At 40.9% G+C, this 25,472-nt stretch overlaps 1 protein-coding gene across 1 annotated transcript in view; it reads left to right on the plus strand.

Annotated features, from left to right (window-relative positions):
* Positions 1-3,841: 3,841 nt before the first annotated feature.
* Positions 3,842-25,472, plus strand: part of LATS2 (large tumor suppressor kinase 2) — a 40,179-nt gene continuing 18,548 nt past the window's right edge. Inside the window, 1 exon segment of the mRNA XM_010013781.1 lies at positions 3,842-4,180. Within this exon segment, the coding sequence (XP_010012083.1) occupies positions 3,842-4,180 (339 nt within the window).

Here is a 25,472-nt window from a genome sequence, read left to right on the forward strand (position 1 = left end):
GAAATACCGCCGTCCCCGGCAAAGGCACTCGCTCAAATGACGCAAAAAAGCTTATTTGGAGTGTCCGAGCTCTGCGGTCAATTACTGCTTGTTTGCTGTGGATGGGGAAGGTGAGCTGTTTCCCACAGCGCTGGATTGGGTCAGTGCTTATGCTTGGCAGTGGGACATGGGCACGGAGTTACTTTTGGAGTTCTGTTAGCAGAAGGAGGGAGAGGAAGAATGACTTGGGGAAAATTCCTCACTTCAGTTCTTTTCACTTTCACCGCGTACCCACTTATAAAGGGGAGCACGGATTGTATAGTAATTCCCGAAACAGTTCCCCCCAACAATCTTGGACCAGAGTACAGAGTGGAGTATACCTGTTTCCATGAATTTGTGATCCAGAAAGCCAAAGTAATACCTGTAAATCAAGAGAGGGAAGGGAGTTGTAGTAGCTCCTTAAAACTTTACTCCTTCCTTTTGCAGTGATCTCTAGTTCAGCTCACTACAGAGCCTTTGCGGTTATAGATTGGGAAGCAGCTTGTGAGCTTAAGGTTTGGGACTTAACTCTTGAAACACAACTGAGCTTTAGCTTCTTGCCTGTGTCCCAGCTCCACGGAGCCACTAAGTACGTGCAGCCTGTTGGTGAATGAAGAAACGGCAGAGTGAATAGCTAGTGCTGCTGGGACAACAGACATCAGCATATGATTTCAGCGTGATTGGTTGGTTGCTGCCAGAGCAGCTATTGCTATTTCTCAAATAAAGAAAAATATTCAGTTATTCAAAAATTGTAACAACTTTATGCACTTAAAGTAATGTTGCACTTACTTGAAATAAGAATAATGGACAAGCTTCTAATCTGTGCAGAACAGAATACTGGGGGGGGGGAACCCCTAATCATTAGGATTGTTTAGTCAGAATGGCTTGAAACTCAAAAATAATTCTGAAAAATCGATTCTTGTGATGGCAGGAAGGCTATTGATATATTCATGCTGTAGGCAAGGTGCAGATTAGAAGGATTTGGAGTTATCCAAATCCAGATGTACCATCAGAAATGCTTAGAATTAGACACACTGCTTATCTTTTAAAGCACACAAGCCTTTTATTTTTTGCTAAAAATGCAAATCACAGTAGGATTGTTAAAAAAAAAAAAAGGCAGATTGCCTTTCTTTGTAAATCATCTGTAATATTTAATGTTCCAATTTCTTGGCTTATTTTACATATTTAGTTAAATAAAAGCCCTTCTGCAAAATACAAACCACATTTGCAGTTTGCTCCAGTACTTACTGTTGTTGCTGTTCTCATTCATGCTGTCTAAAGGATCAGCGTTTCTGATTTAGCAGTATTGTAAATGTAAGCTGAGGAAGTTGCCAGCTGGCTTGACCTAGCATTATTAGACTCGAGCTTAGGCTAAGGGTCACAAAAGTTCTTTATGTGAAGCATGTGTGTAAGTGGGAAAGCAGTCCTTTGCTGCAAAAAGGTGGGGAGGATTGCAAGCTTCCCAGCGTGTCCCAGGCCTGAGGATTGGCACAGGGACTGAAAAGGAAGAACAACTCAGATTCCTAAACCTAGCCATATGGTGCCTGCTGCTGTCAGGAAAAGAAAGACAGTTACAGACCAATTAATTGCTCTGTATCTTTTCAGCATCAGCTAGTTAATGATGTAATCCTAAAAAGGTTGCAATACTGTTTTTTCTTAACAAGGTTATCTGTTACTTTTGCTTTGTCTGAAGTAGAAAAAGTTCAGTTCTTGAGATCCTTTTGTCATCACTGAGAACAATGAAAGCTTGATCTGTTATTGACTAGAAGCTGATTTGTCATTTTTGAAAATACCAAAATCTAGATGAACACCTTTAGCACTTTAAAAAAAGTGACAAACCCTTTCCAATGTGCATGTGGACATTTATGTCACTCTTAGTCCTTGATGAGTTAGGGTTGCAGGATATCCTTAGAGAGTACTGAGTGGAGGAGCTCAAGACCTTGGCTACATTATAGGTGTCTTTTGCTAAGATTTAAATGTTCAGTAAAACTTCAGCTTAACTTTAGATTAACTGAAAGAGGTTGACATGGATTAATCTCAAGTGATTAATCTGTGCTCCTGCATTTCAGACTGATGAACCGTCATAAAAGAGTCTGGGGGCTGACTTCACTGTTTAATTTCAGTGCTTGCTTGTAGAGGAAAGCTTGAAGTGGACTCTGTGCTAACAAGAAAGTGGTAATGGGCTTCAGGGGTGAATGTGTCCAGATTCTATTGGCCTTCACAGGAGTAAACTGTTTGCTTGGCAGTGAGAAATGATGGTAAATTTATGGAAATTGTTGTTTTGCTGGGAAATACTACAGCTATCACAGGAAGAGCTGTTCCAATGAATTGAATTTTAGTATGAGCATGTGAAAATAAAGAACAATACTTCCTGGAGAAACTCTTTCCAATGATGAATGTGCTATGATCAGAAGTGAAGTGCCTTTAAAAAAACAAACAAACAAACAGACTGGTTGACTTCTGAGTGACAGAGAGGAACATACAGTGTGTTACCTTCTTCTGTATTTGCAATTTGAAAACAACTGAACAAAATTCTGACCTTCCCAACAAAGTGGCTTGAGCACCTTTTGGGCTTCACTTTGCCAAGCGCTAATAGCAGCAGCAGAAGCAAGCTTGTGTAAGCAGCATCAATAAGGGTGTGACGTTTCTGATTAAGCTACCTTTTTCATCCTCTTCAGAATGCATCATTATGTAATGTTTCTGTTATGTTGATGCCACAAAGACTTAGTTAAGGTAGGATTCTTGTTGTCACTTCATGCTGCACAGAGGTTGTAAATTGCTCGGTAGCTCAGCTGTGCTGCGTAGTTGTTCTGTGCTGCATGTCAGAAGAGATGCATGAGGCTGTCTCAAAGTCTTTTTTTCTGTATGGGATGCTACCTGAGCTGGTTCTGCCACTTGGCTGTTGCTGTGTAGCTCCACTGAGCCCTCTTTTCCCTTTCTTCCCTATAAAGCACAGCCAATGAAGTATTATATACCCTCCCCCCCTTTTTTTCCTCTCTTCCTTCCAGTTCTGGGGAGAATTCTTACCTTCAGGCTTTGCTAAGATTCATGTGGAAAGGCAAAATATCTTGTCTTTCTGTTACTCACTTTGTTATTGAAATACTAGAAGTTGCTATGGTTAGAGTCATCAATATTTCCATTATAAATCTTTTTCATAAACTTCTGAAACTGAACTCAGCTAGTGTAAAATAAACAAAACCTTAAGTGGGGGAAAAACATTTCATGAGCATACTCTTCCCTAATTATGAAATAGGATAGGCTTGTCCAGGCTTTAGTTATGCAATTGGGTGGGAAACTTGCTGCGGTTGAGTACTGAAAATTCTGAAACATTGGAGTTTTTAAGGGTTTTATTTTCATTTATTTTGAAAATGAAACATTAAAGTGAATTATTTATTGATTAGGTTGATAAACCAGTTTGGAATCCTAATTTTGAAAACAGATAAAATCATTAAAGAAAATCTGGCTGTGACAGCTTAATGGGTTAAACTGATTCACTTTCACTTGACTCATTGTCATGCTGTTCCTTCAGAGGCATTTCTAATATCCACTTAATTGCATGTACTTTCTGTTTTCTTTTGTTTCAGACACTGTCAGTCTGCAAAATGATGATTCCAAGGATGTTCATTTTCTGTAGGAAATGTGAAGATTGTGAGCTGAAGTAAAACGTTGGCAGAAATTTGAGAATTTTGCCTTTTCTTTTTCTCTTTGAAGGATTATGTTTACAAGAAACTGATACCATCAAGTGACACTTTATTGAAAGAAAGTAATTTAAAAAAAAATAAGAATAAAGCTGTATTTATGCTCAGAGAAAACTGGATTAACAATGAGGCCAAAGACTTTTCCTGCTACAACATATTCTGGGAACAGCAGACAAAGGTTACAAGAGATTCGAGAAGGTTTAAAGCAACCATCCAAATCTTCAGGTCAGGGCCTACCTCTTGGACCAGGCAGTGAACCTTCTCTGGACCCTAAGATTTTAATAGGGAAGGATGCTGCAAGACAGCAGCAGATAAGACAGACACCCAAGTTTGGACCGTATCAGAAAGCTCTGCGAGAAATTAGATATTCTTTGCTGCCTTTTGCTAATGAGTCCAGCACTACAGCAGCTGTTGAAGTAAACAGGCAGATGCTCCAGGAACTGGTGAATGCAGGTTGCGATCAGGTACGTATGAGTTTGGAGGGGGGATTGTCACTGCCTTCAAAACAAGTTTATTCCTGGCACTATACAAAGGATTTTGATGGCAGTTATCAAACTTGCCAGTTGACAAAATACTGGTTCTTCTGGCAGTTGTGTTGCTGTATGACTAGCAGAGTAGATGACATGCTGTTGAGAGATGTGCCTAGGATGTGGTTAATTATGTTAAAAATGGTGCTGGTGACCTCTAGGATTCCCTTAGGATTTCTCCAGTGTATAAGGCTGAATGGGGTACCTTGTCTGTTTTCTTTTTTTCTTTCTTCTTGTTTCCCCTCAAGACTGGAAGAAGCCTTAGCTATGAGTAAGAGGGAATATTGTCTATCACATCTAAGCTCAGTTCACTGTCAGAAGCAACAAGAAGACGGTATATGGTCTTTGAAGAAGTTCACTTGCTGTTTGCCAGAAGCAGGTGGCACTGGCTGGATGTTCAGCAAGCAGCAGTGGTTGGGTACACACCCTTTCTCCCTCATCTTCCCAGCTTTTAGCAAAACGTGGTAGTCCTGTCTCAGATAAGGGACTTGGCACAGTGATGTTTGCTTTTGTCGTTCCAAGATGGGTGTTAGAATGTATTCTTAATTCAAAGACCACTCACCTGGTGCAGCACATGGTCTGTGTTGAGCTGCGTTCATCTTGCACGTGCTTCTAGTGTTGGTACTGGCTTTCATCTCTGTCTAGGAATAGTTCAAGATTTTGCTTTTTAGAGATGAAATGCTGGTTTGGGTTCAGATTCTGACTGTTGCAGAAATTACTTTTTTTTTCCCCCCTGTGTGATCGAATGGCAGTTATTGACAAGCTGAAGCATGTCCATTTGTAGTCTGTGATACAAATTTAAGAGATCTTAAACTGAGGTGCTTTCAGTAGCATTTCCTTGATTTCAAGACTTCCAACTTCATTCACTGATGGCAGAGTGTGTCTTGCCTCTCCTAGATCATATTACGAATCTGTATAACAAAACTAACATCAGCCATTTTTTTATAAACAGTCTACATTTATCTGGAGCCGTATAGACATTAATTAGTGCTGTTTCTATTCCAAGGAGTTTATGCTGTGTGAGATAATTGGAACTAGAGGAGATGCAGATCCAATGCGAAGTGCTGTGTTACAACTAAACACTTTCTAGTCCAGTGAACCAAGATGCTGTACGGATTTATTTAAGTGGAGGAACCAGGGATTTTCTCTGATCTTAAGCATGCCATGAAAACATGATATTTTTTAGAACTCTACCCTCTAAATTTCCCTAGCTGTTTAGGATGAGAACACTCCCTGTGTGTGTGAGCCAAGGTTAAATGAGCACAGCTGGATTCTGGATTGGAAATGTGCATTTGGTAGGTTACATGGACAAATCGTTCACACACAGAACAGGCTTGTTGGACTGAAATCTTGGAAAGTACTTTGAGCATACTACAGCACAGAGATACTAAGCCAATATATAAACCAGAAATACCTTAGCACCTGTTAAAATGTCTTGGTATTAAAGGCAGTGTAATGCTCTAGATAGGTGAAATTTTAATATCTTTAGCTATTTTGACTTCGAAGTTCATATAACAGTATTGCTTCTTATAGAGCACTGACAGTGAGCCCAGTTCTGACTCTGATGTGAAGATTTTTTTCCACCTCCTTAAATTTGGTTGCACTTTTTTGGTAGTGTTTTGTCTGGGTTTGATTTTTGTTTTTTATTTCTTTTTTTCCCCCCTCATTGACCATGATCCTTCCATCCTCACGTATAGCTTTTCTCCCTAGCTGTGACTTGTTACCTGGAGATGGCATCATTTGGCCTATCCCTTAGGTGTGTTTGGTGTTCAAACCTAAGCATGGGCAGGATCACATTTGGCTAGAGTCTAGACAGGGGTTCCAAAACTGGAGTCTTATGGCTAAAGATGCTGGGTTCAGGCCATATGAAGGTTGGCTGTCCTGGGGGGTTGTGAATCAGTGGAGTTTCTTGAGATGATGTGAATGGTATCTGGCCCTCGGGATGGCATGGTGTAGGGTGGTAGACTTGGTTACTACCTTTGGATTCTTCCTTTCCTCCTGGTGCCTGAGCTGTTTTGAATCAAAAGCTAAACTGTTTGAGATGTGTAGTAAATCAGCCATCCCAAGGTACCCTGTTCCTGCTTGTGAATCAAAGTCTTTAAATACCTACCGCATGGACATCTTCTGTAGTCCTGTAGGCAGCTAAGAGATTATTGATATAACGGAGAAGTGAAGTCAGCTTCATTTTCTTTGGGGATGGTTTTATTTACCTCTGGACCCAGTGCTAGTGTGAGGTTGGTAAATGGATATTGAAGTCCTTCCTGCCCTGTTTCAAATGCCACCAGCAAATGTTTAGAGGTTAAGGATTTCAGCCCAGGAATAGCTAATGATCTTGAACCTTCCCCAATAGCAGGCCCACACAGAACAAGATCTTACACCTCCTGATCCTGCTTCATGGTGCACTAATCAGCTGCTCAGCAGCTGCAAGTTTCCTGAAGTTGGCCATTTGCCCTAAGAAGCTCTAATCATGGGTGTTTTGGGAAGGTGTGAAGAGTGAATAGATGGCTATAACATTATTTAGTTTAATCTTTTGTGAACTCTGTTTTCAAGTTGGATTTGGGCTGATGCTTTTTGGTGTTCTAGGTGGAACACTGGAAAGTATCCTAACCTTGTGGCGAGTGATCTCTTCTGGCGGCCACCATGCAAAGATTGAGATTCTTCTTCAGTCTGTTTATTGGGCCAAAATAAGGATTTCTGGGGGGGTGAAAGGGAGCAGTGACAATTAACAAGGAAGGAGCATAAGTTTTAGACGCTGGCGAGAGAATACTTCTGTCACTCTCATCAACTCCAGTCGTCTGGTGTAACTGTAGCATGGTTAGATTTTAACAACCATTTTGCATACTGCAAGAGATGTTGTCTGTCAGGTAACGTAAAGATAGGGTTTGTAGCTCCCTTTTCTGCCTAAGTGACTGTAGGTTTTAAGGTGAAATCAGTTTAATTATATAATATTATGTTTTCTTTTTATCTAACTTTATTATTGCTTTGTGAAAGACCCACACAGACAGGAAATTGGTTATGAGCCGGTGGGTAAATTTAACGAGTATATAAAATGCAGTGTTATTCATCAAGAAAATAAAAAATTCTTGTGTCTTTCAGTTATAGTCATCATAGGTGTTAGATGTGAAAAAAGGAAAGGTTTCTGGTTTTGGTTTTGGATTTTGTTTTGTGTTGGGGGTTTTTTTGTTTTAACTGATTAGGAAGTTGCCAGTGTCCTTTTAAATGACTCGTGTTCTTTCACAATGAATTATTTTCAGCCATCACTGATTTTATAGTGAAATCTGGCCCCAAAAACTTCATGGGGACTTGGCCTCTTTCAGATCAATAGCCAGGATTACACACTCATTTCATTTTTTTCTTTTTTTTTTAAGAGAGACAAAACAAAACTACACACATAATTAGTCATAGTTCTTCTCAAACAAATGGAGTAACTTGTCTGTTGTTTGCGCAAGTCATCTTTTCAACAGTAATTATTTAGCAAGTTTCAATCAAAAATAATTAGTGCAGCATAAATGGTTTTTGAACTTGCAGGACATGACTTCAAAAGATGGGACTTTTTTTGTTGCAAAAGCTTGAAGCTAAAAGCACTGCTAATAGCTAATAAAACTTCCTGGGCTTGGAAGTGTAACTTGCAGTCACCGTGGAGGGACAAGAGTGTGGAGAATCTGTCCTGCGGGTTGGTAAACCGCTGGAATCACCTGGGGCAACTGGATGGCGTTCGGGGTGTGGTGGTAAATGCAGCTGCTGTTGTGGATTGGATTTTTCTAATGAATGGATGCAATTGAGCATATGATTGGTGACATTCCAGGAACCTGAATAGGCTATACTGTATTTACTGTACTTCCTTCAAGCATAAACAGCCACTGACATTGTAATTTAGAGTGGGCTGCAGCAGTTTGAGATGAACCGTGGAACATTACACACATGTCACTTATTTCTCTACCCCTTCCTCCTAAGCAAGCCTCTTTTCTTTGAGGAAGGGTGTCTTTTCTGGGTGAAGATTTATAGACATGGTTTGTTTGGGCAGCTATTTGAAAGAAAAAATGATGGTTTAGGATTTTTTCACAGGCTGTGTACATCCAGTAACATGCATTGTGTACTACTATGCACTGTACAACTGTGTGACTATGTGAAGTGGGGAAGTTCCAATGCTTCATTTTTTCCAGAGGCTTTTATAAATATCTCTGTCATAAAACATCTACTCTCCACCTGTGCCAATATCAGAACATTCCAGAGGGGAAGATCTGTCCTTTGGACACTAATTATAGTGTCTTTCAAGGAAGAGGAATGGTGTTTGTGAGTACTGTAATGTGTCTAAGAATATCACATCTTGTCATCTGTGTTACACTGAACTCATGGAATTCATTTTGAAAAAGTGGGGTGGTTTTTGTTTTCTTCTTTTTCAATTTTTCCTTCTTGCATTCCAGGATTCTTTTGATCTCTTCATCATGGATTGCATCATTTTTATTTAACCCATTTTGTGAAGATTCTACCCTGATTTGGGAATGCCACTTGATTTTTGGGAAACTTGGATAATGGGGAATACATTATTTATCTCAATTTGAGCAAATATTTGCACCTCTTTAAGTGAGGGAAATTTTGCTATGCCAAATAGAGCTTGGGCAGAAAGTTCTTTTATGTTTCACATTTTGTTTTTTCTTTTCTATAAAGATTAAAATCTTGCTTGTCCACATATAATGTGTGCCATCTATCAGTGTGGTACTGAGCAATATGACTTTCCATCCTGTTGTTGTAGTGATGGGAGGAAGCAGAAACAATGCCAAGTTTTGTTTTGGTAACAGGCAGTGCATGGCTGAAGTTTTCCTTGTAGTAGAATACCTGTTGTGATTTGGTTGTTAAGAGGACAAGGCTAAAAAGGCAGCTTGCCTTCAAGGTGAAGCATGGCAAATTTTGTAATAGCCCTGAGTGACTGGGGGAATTGATTTAATAACATTGGCCTGTCCTGTAACAAAATTTTGTCCCCTGCTTGGGTAAACTTTACCTGTGTTAAGAGTTCTGCTTGCTCAGCTGTTTACCAAAACCTACAGATGAACATTTTAGTCGTCTTCTGGGTGTTTTGGGTCCAGATTAATGAAAAATGCCTGAAGAATGAGCAGTTACTGCCTAGGTTAGTCTGTGGGACATAGATTAAAGGTGGCAAGAATCACTATGAACAGTGTTGCAGGTCAGGAGGATATAAGTATTTTTGGGTTACAAGGACTAAAACGGGGACCCTCAAATGAGGGCACTCAGTGCTGAATGCAGAGGAGGATTTTATTTTAGCAACTGAAGTAGATTTGATAATTGAGGCCAACAGTCTCTTGGGTGTTTGTTTGCCTCCCTCATTTGAAGGTACGTTGTTCACTCTGTCTTCTCTTTGCTGATCTGTTGAGAGCTTGTTTCATAAGCTTTTCCTATACTTTTTTCCTTTCTAACCTCCCTTTTTGATTTCAACCTTCTTCTCATTTTTGAGAAGTTTCCAGTATCATCCAATATTCTTCCATCAAAGCGTGTAAAAGAATGTGTTTTCCCACCAAGATGTCTGAAGTTAGCCCCTTAAGTAATTTCAGTTCTTAGCTGCTTCAGAGAAAAATGTGAGTCATACCTTTGGAGGGTCTGAAGGCAGGAGGAAAGGGTTGCTCTTGAGCCAAGACCTATCTATTTTATCCTGTTTCTCTCGTCTCCAGTCTCCCTGTTGCTGTCACTTCTTGATGACACTGTCTTAGTGAATATACTTAAATCCTCTGTGTCATAATGCAGTTTCTGCAATATATTTTGAAAGGTGCTCTTGCCTTTGCTCTGTGTGAGCGTGGCTTGGAGTGTGTTCGTCCTGCAGAAGGCAGAAAAAGAATTTTGTCTTTTCCCTTACGTTTCTGTGATGGTGTAAGTATCCCTTAGCAGTAGTAGGTGAGTGCCTGTGCTCCTTCACATGACAAGATGTGGCTTCTTGGCAGCTGGGCAGTAATATGGCACTGAACAAGACTGCAGTATGTTTTAAATTCTGCCCTTTCTTCTTTGGCAAACTACAGAATAAATTGTGTCTTGGTAGTAGGATTATGTTTGAAATGACAGAACAGGAATCAGATGCCAGACTTCAACTGTAGATAAGTGTGAATCTTGAGTTACGTTAAACTAATGCTTCTCTATTTCACATGTCAGATAATCATTCTAGAAGCTTGGGAGTTAATATAAAAGTCTAAAATTTTATATTTCTGTAACAGGGTGCAGTATTAACTTGCACTGGATATTTAAATTGTATTTATTAGAATTTAATTGACAGAAAAAATTGAGCTATGGATTTTTACTTTTTTCTTTTTAATAAGAAAGGAAATGACTTAATCACAGTCACTAAAAATTCTGCATCAGCATTAACTTCACTCTCTGAATAAAAAAGCCCCTGTGACCAAAAGTGAAGATTGCCATTCCTATAACAGGAAGTTGATATCACAATAGTAGTAGGGTGTAACTGTTCCTTTTGCTTTTTTTGTTGTTGTTGTTCTCAGCCTAAATATTTGCTGTTCTTTTCAGCTTGTATCTGAGAGGAACCAATGTAATTTTATGCTGAGACTGAAAACCAGTGTCTCTGCATGGGCAGGGGGTGTATGGGGTGGCTTTTTGGTTGTCATTGTGGGGTTTTCTTGTTTTAAAAAAAATGGCTATTAAACTTAGATTTCAGTAAAGGACTGGATACAGGGCTTTTGCATGCTAAAATCTTAAGAGGTAATCCAGGATGTGCAGTTAGAACTCAATTTAACCTCAGAATGCTTTTCTGAAGTAGTAAAACCTAATGTTCAAGCTGCTAATGGAGTATCAGCAGAATGCAGATAAAAGTCCATGACTCCTTCTCATGTGCTACAGGGGTATGGGCCATACCTGTGTATAGTGATTTTTATTTTATTTGTTTTAATTTTGTTTCCTCCTAAAGCATGGCCAAATATACAAAGAGTAACTTAAAATGGTAGTCCTTTTTTCTCATTTTTCTTGCTGTACCCACAGGAAAAATTACTTCGCAGACATTTTAAAATTAGTTCATCAGCAGAACTGAAACTAAGTTAACAAGAAATTAAAAAAAAAAGAAGGGCAATTTCATCTGTGCTCTGTCTAGAAATATTAACACTGTCTCCAGGTACAGGAGCTTATAGTAATTTAAATTAGAAAAGTGTAGCCAGGCATTCAGTTGCATAATATAATCTGATAAATGAAAGAAACTAAACTACTTTTTCTCGTATTTTATTATAAAATATATTTGCCAGATACTGTCATATTTGCCCAAGGGCAGAATGAAGTTGCTGTGACTGCATTTTCTGAAAGCATGGTACTATTACAATTGTGTCTCTGTTTTCTGGAAGCGTTCAAGATGCTGGCTGAATTCTCACCAGACCACTGTTGGAAGGAGAAACAGTGACTGGAATGGTCATGCCCAGGCACTGAGGATCACACTGCTGTTGGTCTGAAGGTGAATGGTTATGTGCTACAAAACACAGCAGAAGTGCTTTTTGGTTATGAAGTTGACCATGTCAGTCTTGAGCAGACCACAGCTTGTTGGTGCTCCCTTGGGCACAGCGTTCAGATCCTCTCAGCAGCTGCTTGTGGTGGTAGTGATTTCCTATAGAATGTCCATGTCTCATGTGTGTTGTCCATGTATCCCCCCAGTCGGCCATAAATTGGACTCCAGTACATACAGTCTCTGTTCCCTGGGTACCAGCTGTCTCAGTGACTTGCAAATGCATGTATGCAGTGATAACTAAAATAAGCCAGGAGAGACATGGAAGAGACCTTCAAGTAGTCGAGTTTTCTTGGTGATGATGGCTCCATTGTTCATTAATTCCTCACCACTGCATTTTTTTGTTGCGTTTTGCATCTGTTTTCTATACCCTTTGTTACTCTAATGCATGATTTGTAAACTACTTGTTTCATCCAGAGCATGCAAAGAAGCAGTGTATTACTCTTCATATACATAAAATGCTAGAAAGAAGAGTGCTGGTACAAGGAGATACATAGTTAAGTTCTTGCCCTTCAGAGAGATTGGCTTCAGTAAGACAACCAGCAGTGTGAAATTACTCTTATTTAAGTCTTTATATGGTCAGGTTTGGATCTGATCCACCATTTAGGAATCTGTTGGATGTGGGTTATTTCAAACCAGAAGAAAATGCCAGCATAGACTCATCATTGCTTCTGCTCTGCAGCTTCATTCTCTCCCCATTCGTTTTGTTCTTCTACTGTATCAGCTCTCAATTATTTTCAAGGCTATTCATGTCTCTACCTTCCTTTACCTGTTTTCTTACTGCATTGCTTTTTCTGCTCTGTTGGTTTGAATGGCTAATATTCAACACCTCCTATATGCCTTTTTCCATGTGCCTCTGAATACCCTAAATGATTTTTTAGTAATTGAAAACTATTATGAACTCTTTTAGAGACTTCAACCTCCTTTTTCAGATTTTATGTGACATCCTAAAGAATTGCAGATGTAACTGTAATGTGACTTTAACAGTACACGCCATATACTTTCTTCTCTGCATCTTTTCTTCCACTCAGTGTCAGGACTTCTTAGGTCTGTGATTAAATGAGCCACCTGTCCCATTCATCTTTCTCTTCCAGCTTTGCCACAGTCATTGTGTTCATTCCACCTTCCTGCCAGATACCAGCCTGATAAAGGTACATAAAATCTAACCAGTGTAACTGGAACCTTGGAAATACTAATATGTGCATGGAATCCTGGTTTACAAACCCAGAAATCTCTTCTTGTCCCAAATAAAAATAGAAAATTTGTGGCCATGTGACAGAGATCTTCAAATCAAGACCAATCCACTTCATATTGGGCTATATTTGTCTTGGCTCCAAATGAGGGCTGAATAACTTTCTCCAGAGATGTGCATTCATTCCACCTTGCTGAAGCTGGTTCTTTCTGATTGTCCAGCTCAGTTTTTTGGCTGTGCTTTTAGATGATCCGTGATGGCCTGTGTAATGTGTGCTGCCCAGACATGGTCGTGACCAGCTGGCTGTGTGCTGGAGCATGGTGGAATCCCTCTTTTTCTTTCAAGTACTCCAGCAGTTGCTGTGATGGAAACTTGCTTCCATCTCCTTCCTGTGGTAATTTCTTGCACCTTGGCCTTGATTCTGAAAATCTTTTATTTATGTTCTCTAATGCAAGCACTAAGTTCATTGAGTGCTTTCTTGAAGGCGTTTTACGAAGAACCTGTGTTGGTGTTGCAGTCTTGCAAATGGTTGAGAGAAGATGTTGGTGCAGTGCTGAACAGTGCAAAGCATAGACCTGGAGTCTTGGAGTTTACAAGTAGGCAAAAGTCCTCAGCCTGAGCCAGGGCACGTGGTGAGCCAGCTGCCCATGCTACACAAGCAGGACCTCACTGGGAAGTGCCAGCACATTCAAACGTAAGCCACAAGAATTTTCATTTGCGTTGGTGTGCCTCCCTCCCACCCCGCTTCTCTCTGTTTACTGAGCAGTGAACCTTCAGGGGGTTTAACCACATGAAAGTAACCTAGAAAAGGTATTTTTCAGTAATACTTTGGTGCTGTAACAAATCAGTTCCACTTTTCCAGGAACTTCCCAGTGGCTTGTAAGTGTTCAAAACTGCTGGAGGTTAATAACTTGCTGCTGCAGGTCCTGAGCAACGCTTATGCAGAAATGGGTGCTCAGATTTGCTGCCAGGGAGGAGCCTTTGCCTCCTGAGTCTAGAACATCTCTGCTCAGGAGGCAAAGGAGAGTATGAGCTGCAGCACACTGTGGCAGAGCTCTGGTGCTGGAGGCAGAGCTGTCTATTCCCAAATTCCTAGGAAGGTCAAAATGTCCTGCTATGTGTTCAGCATCTCCAGGAACACTATTTTGGGCAAACAGTGCTATGTGTTCAACAGGATTCCTTATTGGTTTGGGGCTTTTTTTGCAAAGAGCCATTTTCCTCCCCTTGCCTCGTGGAGGGAGGTTTGTGCTCCCAAGCTCTTCAGCGTCTACAGGAATGTGTAGGCATTTGGTCATCACCCTGCCTTATGTGGGCCAAACAGCAGCAGCTGTAGCATTCACACAGCATCTAGGGGTTTATCTAGGCCAGTTTATCTTACTCTCAGCTGTGCATAAAGCTTCCTTTTCTTTCTCTCTCTCCCATTACCTTACCATGAAATAGGATCATTGGTCAGCACTAGACAAAACCCTGAGTCAAACAAGCCAGGTCACAATCACCCCTCCTTGCACACAGACTTCTGAACCTGTGAATTTGGGGAAAAGCCTGCCAATAGACCACAGATCTGGTTTGTTTGCCACGTTCACATAGTAGTTTTGTGGTTTCTCAGTCTGGGAAGAGGCTCAATGGAACAAAGTTTTACACACGCACCTTTTTTTTTTTTTTGACTCTGATAATGGCAGCTAATGGATAGAGGAGGTATTTCTGCTGAGACTTAACCTGACAGGGAAGTGATAACTGGCAATCATGAGGGCAGAGGGGAAGCATAAGAAGGATGAAGCTCCTCTAAAAAGCAGGAACTGAATGTGTGAGCAAAGAGGATGATGTTTGGCATTTGCTTGGGGCGGAAAGTAATTGGGTTGCAGAGCTGAATTTAAGCATTAGTAGCAAACTGGTTGTTTTAACTGGAGGAACATTAGAGCTAAGGACGTATCTGCTTTGAAAATTGGATGTAGTTTTTGAGGGTGAAAATCCTACTCATGCACACTGAAGTGCTGTTTAGGTCTCTCAGCCCTCAAGTCATGACTGAAGCCAGCACGTGCCCACTATAGGCTTCTGCTCAGGTGTTAAGAAAGTCCTTCTTTTCAGCTCTGCAGCGTGGCAGAAGCAGCAGCCTGGGCCAGAACTGCTCCCTGCACACCAGGGAAAGCAGTGTGGGGTTCCCAGCAGTGCCCCCCACAGTGTGTGCCTGCTGCTTACTCTAGCTGCAGAGGAGTCATCTCCATGATCCCTACTGAATGTAGAAGTTCCAGGTTGCCTTGCTTTCCTCCTCTTCCTTCTTTTCGGTGTTTCTGTGTGTTTGCTGTCTGAAGTCATGCTTAACCCCTGCCCACATACTTTGCTCACAAGGCTTAATTGCTTTTTGTACATTTAGGTAGCACCCTCCTGTATTCTAAATGCTGGGCTCCTATGCTTGTTACAATGGCAGTTCTTGCTTTTGGGAAAATGAAGGATTTGCTTTCCATGTAAAAATAGCTTTATTATTTCCATACGCGAGTAGCAATCGGGGCAGGCATATATCCAGGTCAGCTGGGAGATGGGGTTGGATAGTGAAAGCCTCTGTTCCAAAAATGGACTGGAACCAGCAGCAGTTCTTGATGTGCTGAGCAAAGTGAACTGGCTTGAAGGGAAGTGGGATCCCTTTCTTGGGTGCATGTGCAACATGCTTGTATTCTACAGAAGGGAGCTAAGCATTGACAGAATGAGCACTTAACTGTTAAGTACATAGGTTAGTTTTACAGTTTTTTCATGATCACATTCTTCTGGCAATGGACGGCATGGGTTTTGAATAAGAGATTACAGAGGAAAGTTTCTTAGAGCATAGTCTGTAACTACAAGTGCTTGGAGCATCTGAGCAGCAGGGATGTTTGCAGGAGCAGTCTCTATTATTCCCTAAGATTGTGCTCAGTTGGGTACTGAGTAAATAAACAGTAAATGTGCAAATCTTGGGTAATGTTGCTCTGTGCTTGTTTAGATAGTCCAGCTGTACTGTGGATTTTGTTCGCTATGGTAGCTGTCTTGTGAATCTTCTGGCTTATTGCCATGTATTTCTAGATATATATGAGCATGATGTGGATCTTTTTCATCTTTGTATTTTGCTAGTTCATATTTTTACTTCCTTAAGGTGTATTTTAGAGGTCTCTTTAAGGCTTTAGAAACTAGTCAGCTTGAATTTTGCCTTTATCTTTGCAAAAGTCACTACAGAAGTGAGAGAGCACAGAAGAGGAATTCCAGGCAGCATTAAAAATGTTCCTTCAGAAAAGCATATTTAACATGAATTAAAAACTCAGCTCTGTTTCAGAGTTGCAAAAGCTCTTTTATTCACCAGAGAACTGTTAAAGCTAGTCATTTTTGGCATAGTATCGGTCAGAGAAGCGTGACAAAGTGCAGTGGAATGCACTGAGCTGCAATCCAGCTTGTAGTAGTATATGACTTTAGTGTATGGAGCATTGCAGGAAGTGCTGGGGGGGTGTGTGTGGAGAGGCCTTTTCATTTCATCAGTTACTGAGTAACAGTGTTCTCGTTCCTCAGACCCCACCTTCAACGACAGAGGGGTCCCTTGCATTCTTGAATAAGACGATGGAACTTGCGGAGCCTGCACAGTCTGAGTTTCTGGTAGAACCAGGCTCTGTTCTCTTGAGCACTGCTGTGCAGGATGCAGTGAGATGAGAAAGCTAGAAGTAGTGGTTTTGCAGAGCAACTGTGTGTATATCTAGGGTGGGACTATATGCTAGCCCCACCGTGCTGGAAGATGAGGATTCTTGGGCCAGATTCTGTCCTGACTGAAATCGGTAAAATTGCTATTGATTTCATCAGACCAGAGCTTTGCTGCTTATTTTGGGTAGTAAATGAGTACTCCTGTTCCACCAGTACGCACACATGCGAAGTCCATTTACTTAGACTGAGGTTTTGGCACAGATTTTGGCCTTAAGTGGAAATCTGTTCAAATCCATTTAATATTGGTAGCTTGGATTTCAGATTCCATGGACAGTTAAACCCAGTTAAGATATTCCTGTAATTTGAAGCGTAACTCGTATTTTCCTTTGTTCTTCCTGAAATTATGATGTTGGTGTCCACAGAGTTTTCCAAGCATTTGTAATGACGTTATAAGAAAACATGATGGTACCTTTCCTGGCACTGGAAAGCTTGATTAAAATTAGTTATAATGTTGATAATTTTAAGACCTGATGGATAACTTGAAGAAAAGAAACAGGCAGTTGCAGTGCTTGTTATGGGAAGTGAATGTTGACCTTGGAAGCAGAGTGTCTTCTTAAAAACTGCTTTTCAGGAATCAGTGCATCTGTAATTCTGCATCTCACAGTGCTGTCCAAGGCAGCGTGCACAGAGGCAGAAGCCCCAGTAAGATGCACACACAGCAGAAGTGAGAAAAGAACGTTTCTTTCCTCACTGCAAGAGGAAAGCTAATAATTCTTGGAGCTCCAAGAATTATTCCAAGATGACCTCTCAGAGCTTACTGGTGTAGTGTGAACTAGATCAACAAATACAAGGGTCCATCTCCATGTGTCATTACCATGGAGGCTGACCTTTGTTTTGGGCTTGGCATGCTCAAAGATCATGAACACATACCTTCTCATGAACCTGCAGCGCGGTGTGATGCAATGACATCTGTTTAACAGTACTTGGCAGCGTGCACACAGGTTAGAAACCAGTAGGAGTGCTGTCTCCACCCAGTTCTCCTAGGGGAAATTTAGGAACTTGGAATTTGATTGCCTAACCAGAGATACATCCTTACCTCTGGCAGCTTTGTCAAACAGGTGCATAGAAACTGTATTGTTTTCCTTCATCCAGAAAGTGAGACATTCACCAGCATGCTACTGCATGTTGTTGAGTCCTAGTTTCTGGGACTCTGTATTGTGAAGCCTCCCTTCCATGCCATGTAGCATTGTGCTTGTTACTGCTCGTGTTACCTGTCAAAGCACTGGCCAGGTTTCATTCTGCACTTGAAATGTCTGGGAAGAATTTTGCCCAGTGTGATTTTGCTGTAGAGCTCGCTTTTTAAGGTTTTTTAATGTTTTCTCAAGGAAGAGAAGTGATTGCTTGTTTCATACTATTTCTTAATATTTTACACTCTAAAAGATTTCAGAAGAAACATTCTGTCTTTGAATAGTATTCATGCAACTGAGCATGTGCTGTAATAATGATACTAATAATGAAGCCTGAAAGCAGTTGCCAGTTGTTCTCATCTTACGTGACATGGGTTGAGAGCACTGGAAAACAACAGTCTACTAAGAGTTTGCGTAAAGGTTTGAAGAAGGGAAGTGGGGAACACTGATCCACTGTCAGGATTACTGGCAACTGGTAAGAAAATGTGTCAACACTGAGTGACTTGGTCAAGGGACCAGTTTCTTTGTCTGCTTGAGCCTTCTTGTGCTTCCTCCTCAGACTTAAACTGTGGAGAAAGGATGAGTGGGTCCTCTGCTCTGCTCTACTGTCTCTCCTTTGTTTCAGTCTAATCAAGTTCAGACTTCTTAGGAGTTCAAAATACTGTATTTTCCTAAGAAATATAGTTGTTATGGAACAGGTCCAGTGTCGGCTAGAGTCAGTGTTACCAGGGTTTTTATTGGCTTGATACAGTGAGATTTTATTTTATTTTTTTCTTCCTCCTGTGGTTTAAAATTACTTGTCTAACATGTTGATTTATAGCCTGTCATGTAAGACTGTTTCCCCTTGGCTGTATCTTTTTAAGATGATCAAATGTCTTTCTGAAAAATGTCCTGTTGTTGCCTTGAAATATTAAGTGATAACTGCACCAGTAAGAGAGGGATTATCTTGTTAAACCTCGTACAACACCAACACACAAAATACTGCAATTAAAGACTTTCATAAGGCAGCACTGAGGTAAAAAAAAAAAAAAAAAAAGACAACCTTATGGTGTGAGATATCGGAAGCATATTCCATTCTCCTGGGAAATTTGTAGGTTGGTGTGAAGGAAGGAGAGGAGGCTCCTGGGCTGGGGCTCCAGGAGAGCAGCTTTTGGTGGTGCTGCCAGGGCCGCCTGTCTTCCCGCCTGTTCATTCCCGCAAGCTGTGCCAGCACAGTGTTTGTGGAGCTGAGTGGAGACTGATGAGGGAACTGATCCAGGTTAAAAATAACCTTTTGGGGATGGTGGGAGGGACACGAGCACAATTGAGGGTACGGCAGTGGGACACAGAAGGGAGCAGGGAAGTTGAGAGCGGTGGCAGCTGCCTTGGCTGTCAACCACCATCAGAGGAAATGCCGAGAGAAAGCTCAGCCTCTGCTCACGTGCTCCCCTCCTTCCAGCTGTGCTCCAGAGACGGCCATCTGCTCAGTGCTGTCTCCTCTTAATCCTCCTCTCATCCAGGTCTTACTGCCCCAGCTGAGCTGCTGCTGGAGTTAGTCAAAATGCACTGAGTTAGTTTCAACAGCTAAACCATAGGTCTGTCCTCTCCCAGCTGCCCCTGGCAGTGGGCTCACTGCAGTGTGGTTGGACAGGAGGGAAGCAGGTGGCACCTCCAGCACAGGGAGCACTGACAGGCAGCCAGGGACAAGATGGAAGTAGATTCTGCTGGCACACTTGCAGCTGGAAGATAAGAAGTGAATACTAAGTTATAAATGCTGAAAGTAGTGATATGGTCATTTTTTGTGTTGCTGTGGCTGATATAGATTGCTAATGACAAGTTTGTGAAGAGATACTGATATTAAGGGGATAGCTTTGAGGAGGATCTTGCAAGAGGATTTCTTTCTTGCAACTACTTAAAATATATATCACAGCCTTTGTGCATAGATGGAGTGGAGTGAGAAAGATGCTTCTTCAGTGCTTTGTGTCTTGCCTATTAAAGTGTGCCACTTGGCCAGTAGCCAGCAGAAATAGCGACAAGGTGAACTGAGTAAAGATACCACCAAGACAACACCAGATTTAAAAAGGACAAGAAAGGGATTGTGGAAACCTAGAAAGAAATGGTTTTATACTTTCAAAAGATACTTTTGAAACTAATAATGCAATAAAAGTGTAGCTGGATGACTGTATTCTTTTCAGTTGTGCTGTTCAATATTATCTGATATTTTTTCCTCCTCTGTTGCACTGGACTCGGGTGTCTGCTTAAAAGGTTTCTCTAGGACATCGATCAAAGTGCATGTTACCAACTGGCTTTAATTTTTTCTGTGCATTCATTTATTTATTTTTACATTTCTCTGTTCTCACTGAGCACAGAAAAAGTGCAGTTGTGTGAAGTATTACCATGGAGCAGAAGCAGTCACTGATTTTGTTCCTGCTTCTGGTCAGTTTTGGGGACCCTGGTGGGCATCTCCCCCCTCCCAGTAGTTCAGGAGCTGAGGAAGATGCAGCTGCTCTCTTGGGGGAATTGTTTACCTCTCTGTGGAATCTTGTCCCGGTCAGCTATGTGCTAAGAATGTGAATAATTCTGCTGTGGCTGCTTTACATGTAAAAAGCCTGACCTTAAGATATTTTATCCAGCTGGGTTTTTTTCTTTCTCTCTTTCTTTTTAGCCTCTATCACTAGTTGAGTTGAGTTTTATCTTGCAACTGCAGGAGGCTCCATCATATAAAGCATTTAGCACAAAAGGGTGTTTTTGTAGTCTTAAAAATCATTAAGTGGCAGTCAGTGGTGTTCAGCAATTCTTACTTTTGGACCTGAAGTTATACATGTGAATTTGATGCTTAATGAAACTAAGTGCTGCATGGAGGCTTCTGGAAAATGTCTGATGAGATACCTAGTGCTGCAGTGTGAGCATTTTGTATTGCACGGTTGAGCATATGGATTTTAATATGTTAAATGGGAAATACCTTTTCTATATTTTTGAATGGGAATTTTACAAAGAAGCATTACAATAAATATATAAAATTCAGAAATTCCAACAAGTGTTTAAGAAATTATATTGTATGGAAAACTTCTGCATCTTCCTACTCTTTGAACAATAACTACGCCAAATTGTCTTGCCCAGAACATTTGCATTCTGCATGTTTGTGTGTATGTGTCTGTACTGAAAAATATTAGGAATCTCAAGATAAACCCCAGATGTTTCTTCAATCACATGGGATGTGCTGTGTTGCACTGTAAGGCTGAGGGAGAAGAGGCCTTTGTCTGTCTCCCAGTGGAGCTCTATTTCTCATATATTTTTTTCTTTTGACTATGCGTTACTGCTTGATGTCAGTTGGGGTCCCATTGTGGCATAAATCCTCAAAGCAGAGAACAGTTCAGTGGTAATGCATTCCAACCAGATAGCCTGGAGGCTTTATAGTTCTGTTAAAATATTCCCCAAAGAAAAATTAAGGGGAGCAAAACTATCCTAAACTTTAAAGGCCGTATCAGGAATACGCTTTAACCTTGTTTGGAAAATTACATTACTGTTTGACCTTGAACATGAATGGGTGACTTCATTTCGCTGTCTTCAGTTGAATTTTTCTTGCCTTGGAGAAGAGGTTTTATAAAAACATTTGAAAGTTCTAGTGGTTTAAAACTGGAAAAAAAAAAAAACCAAAACAAGCAACCCAAACGCAAACAAACCCCAACATACAAAGTTACAAGAAAAGGAGGGGAGAGGAGTATCACATTAACAAATGTTAAAATCTTATGAAATATAAGAAAACTTGTAATTCCTTAAGGAGACATCACGCAGCAAAAATGAGAAGAGGCACCATTAACAGGAATAGATGCAAAATTCAGTTTATAGAGTCGGATATGGAGAAAAGCAACAGACAGTACTAAAGCACTGCAGGTTTGAAGCGCCGTGTGACTTTCTGGCAAACAGCTGACTTTGGCAGTGTAAAAAGCCCTTCCAGACTTTGACACAATTCTTTTCCGTGCTTTGGGGCTTTATTCGTGGACATCAAACCTCGTAACTCATCTTGCTGAATCTGAATACCCAGTTTACAAGTCCCTTGTATCCAGTTTGGCTAAGAAAGCATTTGCAAGCTATGTGAATATTTGTAAAAATCCTCTTTTATACACGACTCATTATATATGTATCTTTATAGTAGAAGGAAAAGCAATGGGAAGCTCTCATCTTAGTGTCTGTGGCCACTGAAAAGAAATGCTTTGATACACAAATAGTATTCTTGTAAATGTAATGCCAGCCAAATGCATCTTTGGCTAACGCATGAGCAATAAAAGTAGTAAACACATCACTTGCTGCTAATGAAGAGGAATAAGCTCATCATGAAACCTTCACTGAACTGCTGTTCTATCCAGCTTGATTTTTCTGCCCTGATAGAGTAAGAAACTGAGTCTCAAAAAAAAGAAGAAAAGGGAGGGGGGAATGTGGATGCTGGTAGGAAGGAGTCATGCTATCATTGTGACAGCTCAATATATGAAAAGCAGGTCTGGAGGAGTGCAGGGATGGCCTATTGTTCTTGCCACAAATGCGCTCTGGTTACTAATAAGTGTAAAATACCAAGACTGCAACAAGACCCCACCTGAGAGAAAGAACTTGTAAGTTCCATATTCCAAGAGAATACTTAAAAGAGGTTATATACTGCTTTAATGGTAGCAGGCCTTTGCACAACAAGGTGTTGCTTTTGTTGTAACTGCCATCTTCATGTTGGTAATTTAAGATGCATTATGTCAGGAGTAGGTTGGGGTTTGGTTTTGGTTTCTAAGACTGCACGCCTTGAGTGTAGGACATGCACTTGGGCCTCCAGGATAGAGTAGCAGATGCAAATTTTTTATTCATGGCTGGTTTTCATTCATGAGGATCCTGGTACTCAACTGGAAATGAAGCTATACTGGAGTGCCTTTCTTAAAACAGCAGTGCTGTTCTGCAGTGTCATGCACCTTTCCCTCAATGTTGGGTCCAATTCTATCTCAGCTTTGAAGGTGCCTTCTATACAAGGCTCTTTACCATGTTTTATATGTGTTGAGAGTTTTGTGAGATTTCACAGGAATCAATCTATTCCTGAAGGCAACTTGCTAAGATTGTTTTTTCCTGAGGAACTTGTATTGGTTCTTTGCTGGGTGCTGCAGTGTTTGTTCGTATTCTCAAATTGGCCTTTAATTTTACATTGGTATTAATGTCAGTACTGGTGGCCAAATTTGCATGTTACGTTAGGCTGAGTCAGACAAGGGCACAAGTGGAATGAGGAAGAATTAGTCTGGCTGAAATCTGCCCGTTCTCTTGGGTGGGAGAACTTTCTGATTGCATTGCTGAAATGCACAACACATCTCCTGCTCTCCTAAGAATTTCAGTACACATTCTGAAGAAGTGATAGGAAAATGCTTTCTGTTCTTGTCTTTTCAAGCTAAATTTTGTCTTTAAATTGAGTTTCTAGATCCATTATTGCTTTCAAGATGTAAATCGTACTGATCCAGAGGCAGGTTTCAAACCAAATGGTGACTGAGTATTTGAAGATTGTTGCCCCATGCATATCTTCCTCTGAGTTACAAAGGCTGTAACACCTGATGTTGTCTGCTAATCACTTTGGGGAAATCTTGCTACTCAGTGCTGCTGCTGAAAGGATTCACTGCTCTCTGAATCAATTCCAATACTTTACTGTTAGGATGAAGAACGTAGAAGACAGGAAGATGGGAGGTGTTGCATTCAAGACTTCAGCAACTTGAATCAAAATACAGTGGCTTGGACTTCTCTACTGTGTTGAAAAGATTTGATTTGGAGTATCACATCAGTAACTCTTGTTCCTTGAGTTACAGTTGTAAGCCTCAGAGCTCACTCAGTGTTCGGCTTGATATGAAAAGGAAATGGCATGTTAGTCATGAAAAAGTGTGAGCAGGAATCTGGAAGGGGTTTTCAGTGAACAGTACAGGATGATGCTGCTTCTTGGTTTAGGACAGCTCATTTGCTTATACTTGAATTTTTCCCTTCAGAGTTCAGAACCTATTATAGGATGTTATGTTACCTTTGTAATATTAAAAGTATTGATGAATAGTGCCACTTGACTTATGGGAACAGGTTAAGCTTTGCAGGTTAATGCAAGGCATGTGGCTGAGGCACTGTGTGACAGAATACTGGTCACCACAGTGGCTGCCAGTCAAGAGGGACAGGAGTGAACTGGAGTCAAGGCTGAACCTTCTGTGGACTGTGTCCAGGGAATGGGAGGTTCCCTGTTCCTGTAACCAAAGTGAGAGGTTTTCAGGGAAGTAAGATTGTGCCTTTGGAAGGGAGCTATGTACAGACCTATGTGCACGTGTGTGCATTCACACATGCATGAAGCTAGCAAAGCCCTTCCACACTGCTCTGTAACATAAACCTGCCAATGCAGTAGTTTATAAATGCTGTTTAAATAACATGATTTTGCCTCAGTATAAGAGTTCTGAACTAGCACATAATAGTGCTCCTGGTTTGAGTTCCCTCTGCTCTGAGGAAAGATGAGATTTGTACAATGTTCTGACTGTTGATGCACTCGCCATGGGTCATTTGGTTAGACTGAACTCTAAATAGTTTAAATAGCTCTCCAATGAGCAGACTTAGAGTAATGAGGAACAATTATGGCTGTATGTACAATTGTTTTGTTATGTTTGAAATTAGAAATCCTTTTAAGAATAGGATTATTCCATTGTGTTTGTGTAGGGCTCAGCACGGTGCAGAAGGCTTTGTGTGCCATTACAGTAGAAAGGATTTTGTGCGGCTAAGAGACACCTCAAGCAGTGAATATCTACTAATACACACTTTCTTCTCTCCTTTATTTTATCATTAATGCAAACCTGGCCTGTGAATTTTGGTATATAGATAGTCCTGGAGTACCACATGTGTTCAAAACTGAATGCTATGTGCTCATTACTTGATGTTCTGATGTGAGGTCTGAAGCAAAGTGTGTGTTTTCCAGAATGGGGACTTTCTGTACTTCACGAAATACTACTGCTGCCTGTTACTGTTGGCCAAGTTTGATTGCTACATCAGGAGCCTGTGCTCCTTCAAAAATTGGGCAAAGAGTGAGTGCCTTCCAAAAGGGTCATTAGCGCCTCTGAGGTAGGCAATAAGTTACCATGTATCTGGGGGTGCTAAAAGTGTCACTCCACCAAATACTTAGGGAAACCAGGCTTCCACCACCAGCTCTTCAGCCACAGATGTACCTTTTGCAAGGCCAGAGGGGACAGGGAGAATGGGCTCTTTGTCACTATTCCTCAGGTCTATCTGTTAGGCTGCCTCTGTGATGGGGTTTCTCTGCACTCTGCTCCCCTTCCTCTCATGCCTGTGTTATGGCTGGGACAGAGCAGCTGAGCTGTGTTCTTGCTTCCCAGCCTACATGGAAGAAAGAAGGAAAAAAAAAAGGAAGTTATATTCCTGATAGCTTTTGATTATTTTCACTGTCTTTCCACTATTGTTAATACCATGGTCTCTCTTTCCATGCCTGTCTGTAACTGTTCTTTCATGACACTTGAGCTTCATGAAGAGTGCAGGTTTGCTGCCTGGAGCAGGACTTCTTCCAGCTTCCTGCAGGCCTTGTCCTTTCCAAGTTCTTTCCAGAGTGCCTGACATGCTTCCCAGAAATGCTATAATAAATGTATATATAAATACAGATAATGAAATTACTTGTCTGACTGGTGATGCAAATAAGAGCCTTACTTCTTCATGAAAGAGTGTGGT

Source organism: Nestor notabilis, unplaced genomic scaffold (genome assembly GCF_000696875.1).
Source record: "Nestor notabilis isolate BGI_N333 unplaced genomic scaffold, ASM69687v1 scaffold9784, whole genome shotgun sequence".
Taxonomy (NCBI): domain Eukaryota; kingdom Metazoa; phylum Chordata; class Aves; order Psittaciformes; family Psittacidae; genus Nestor; species Nestor notabilis.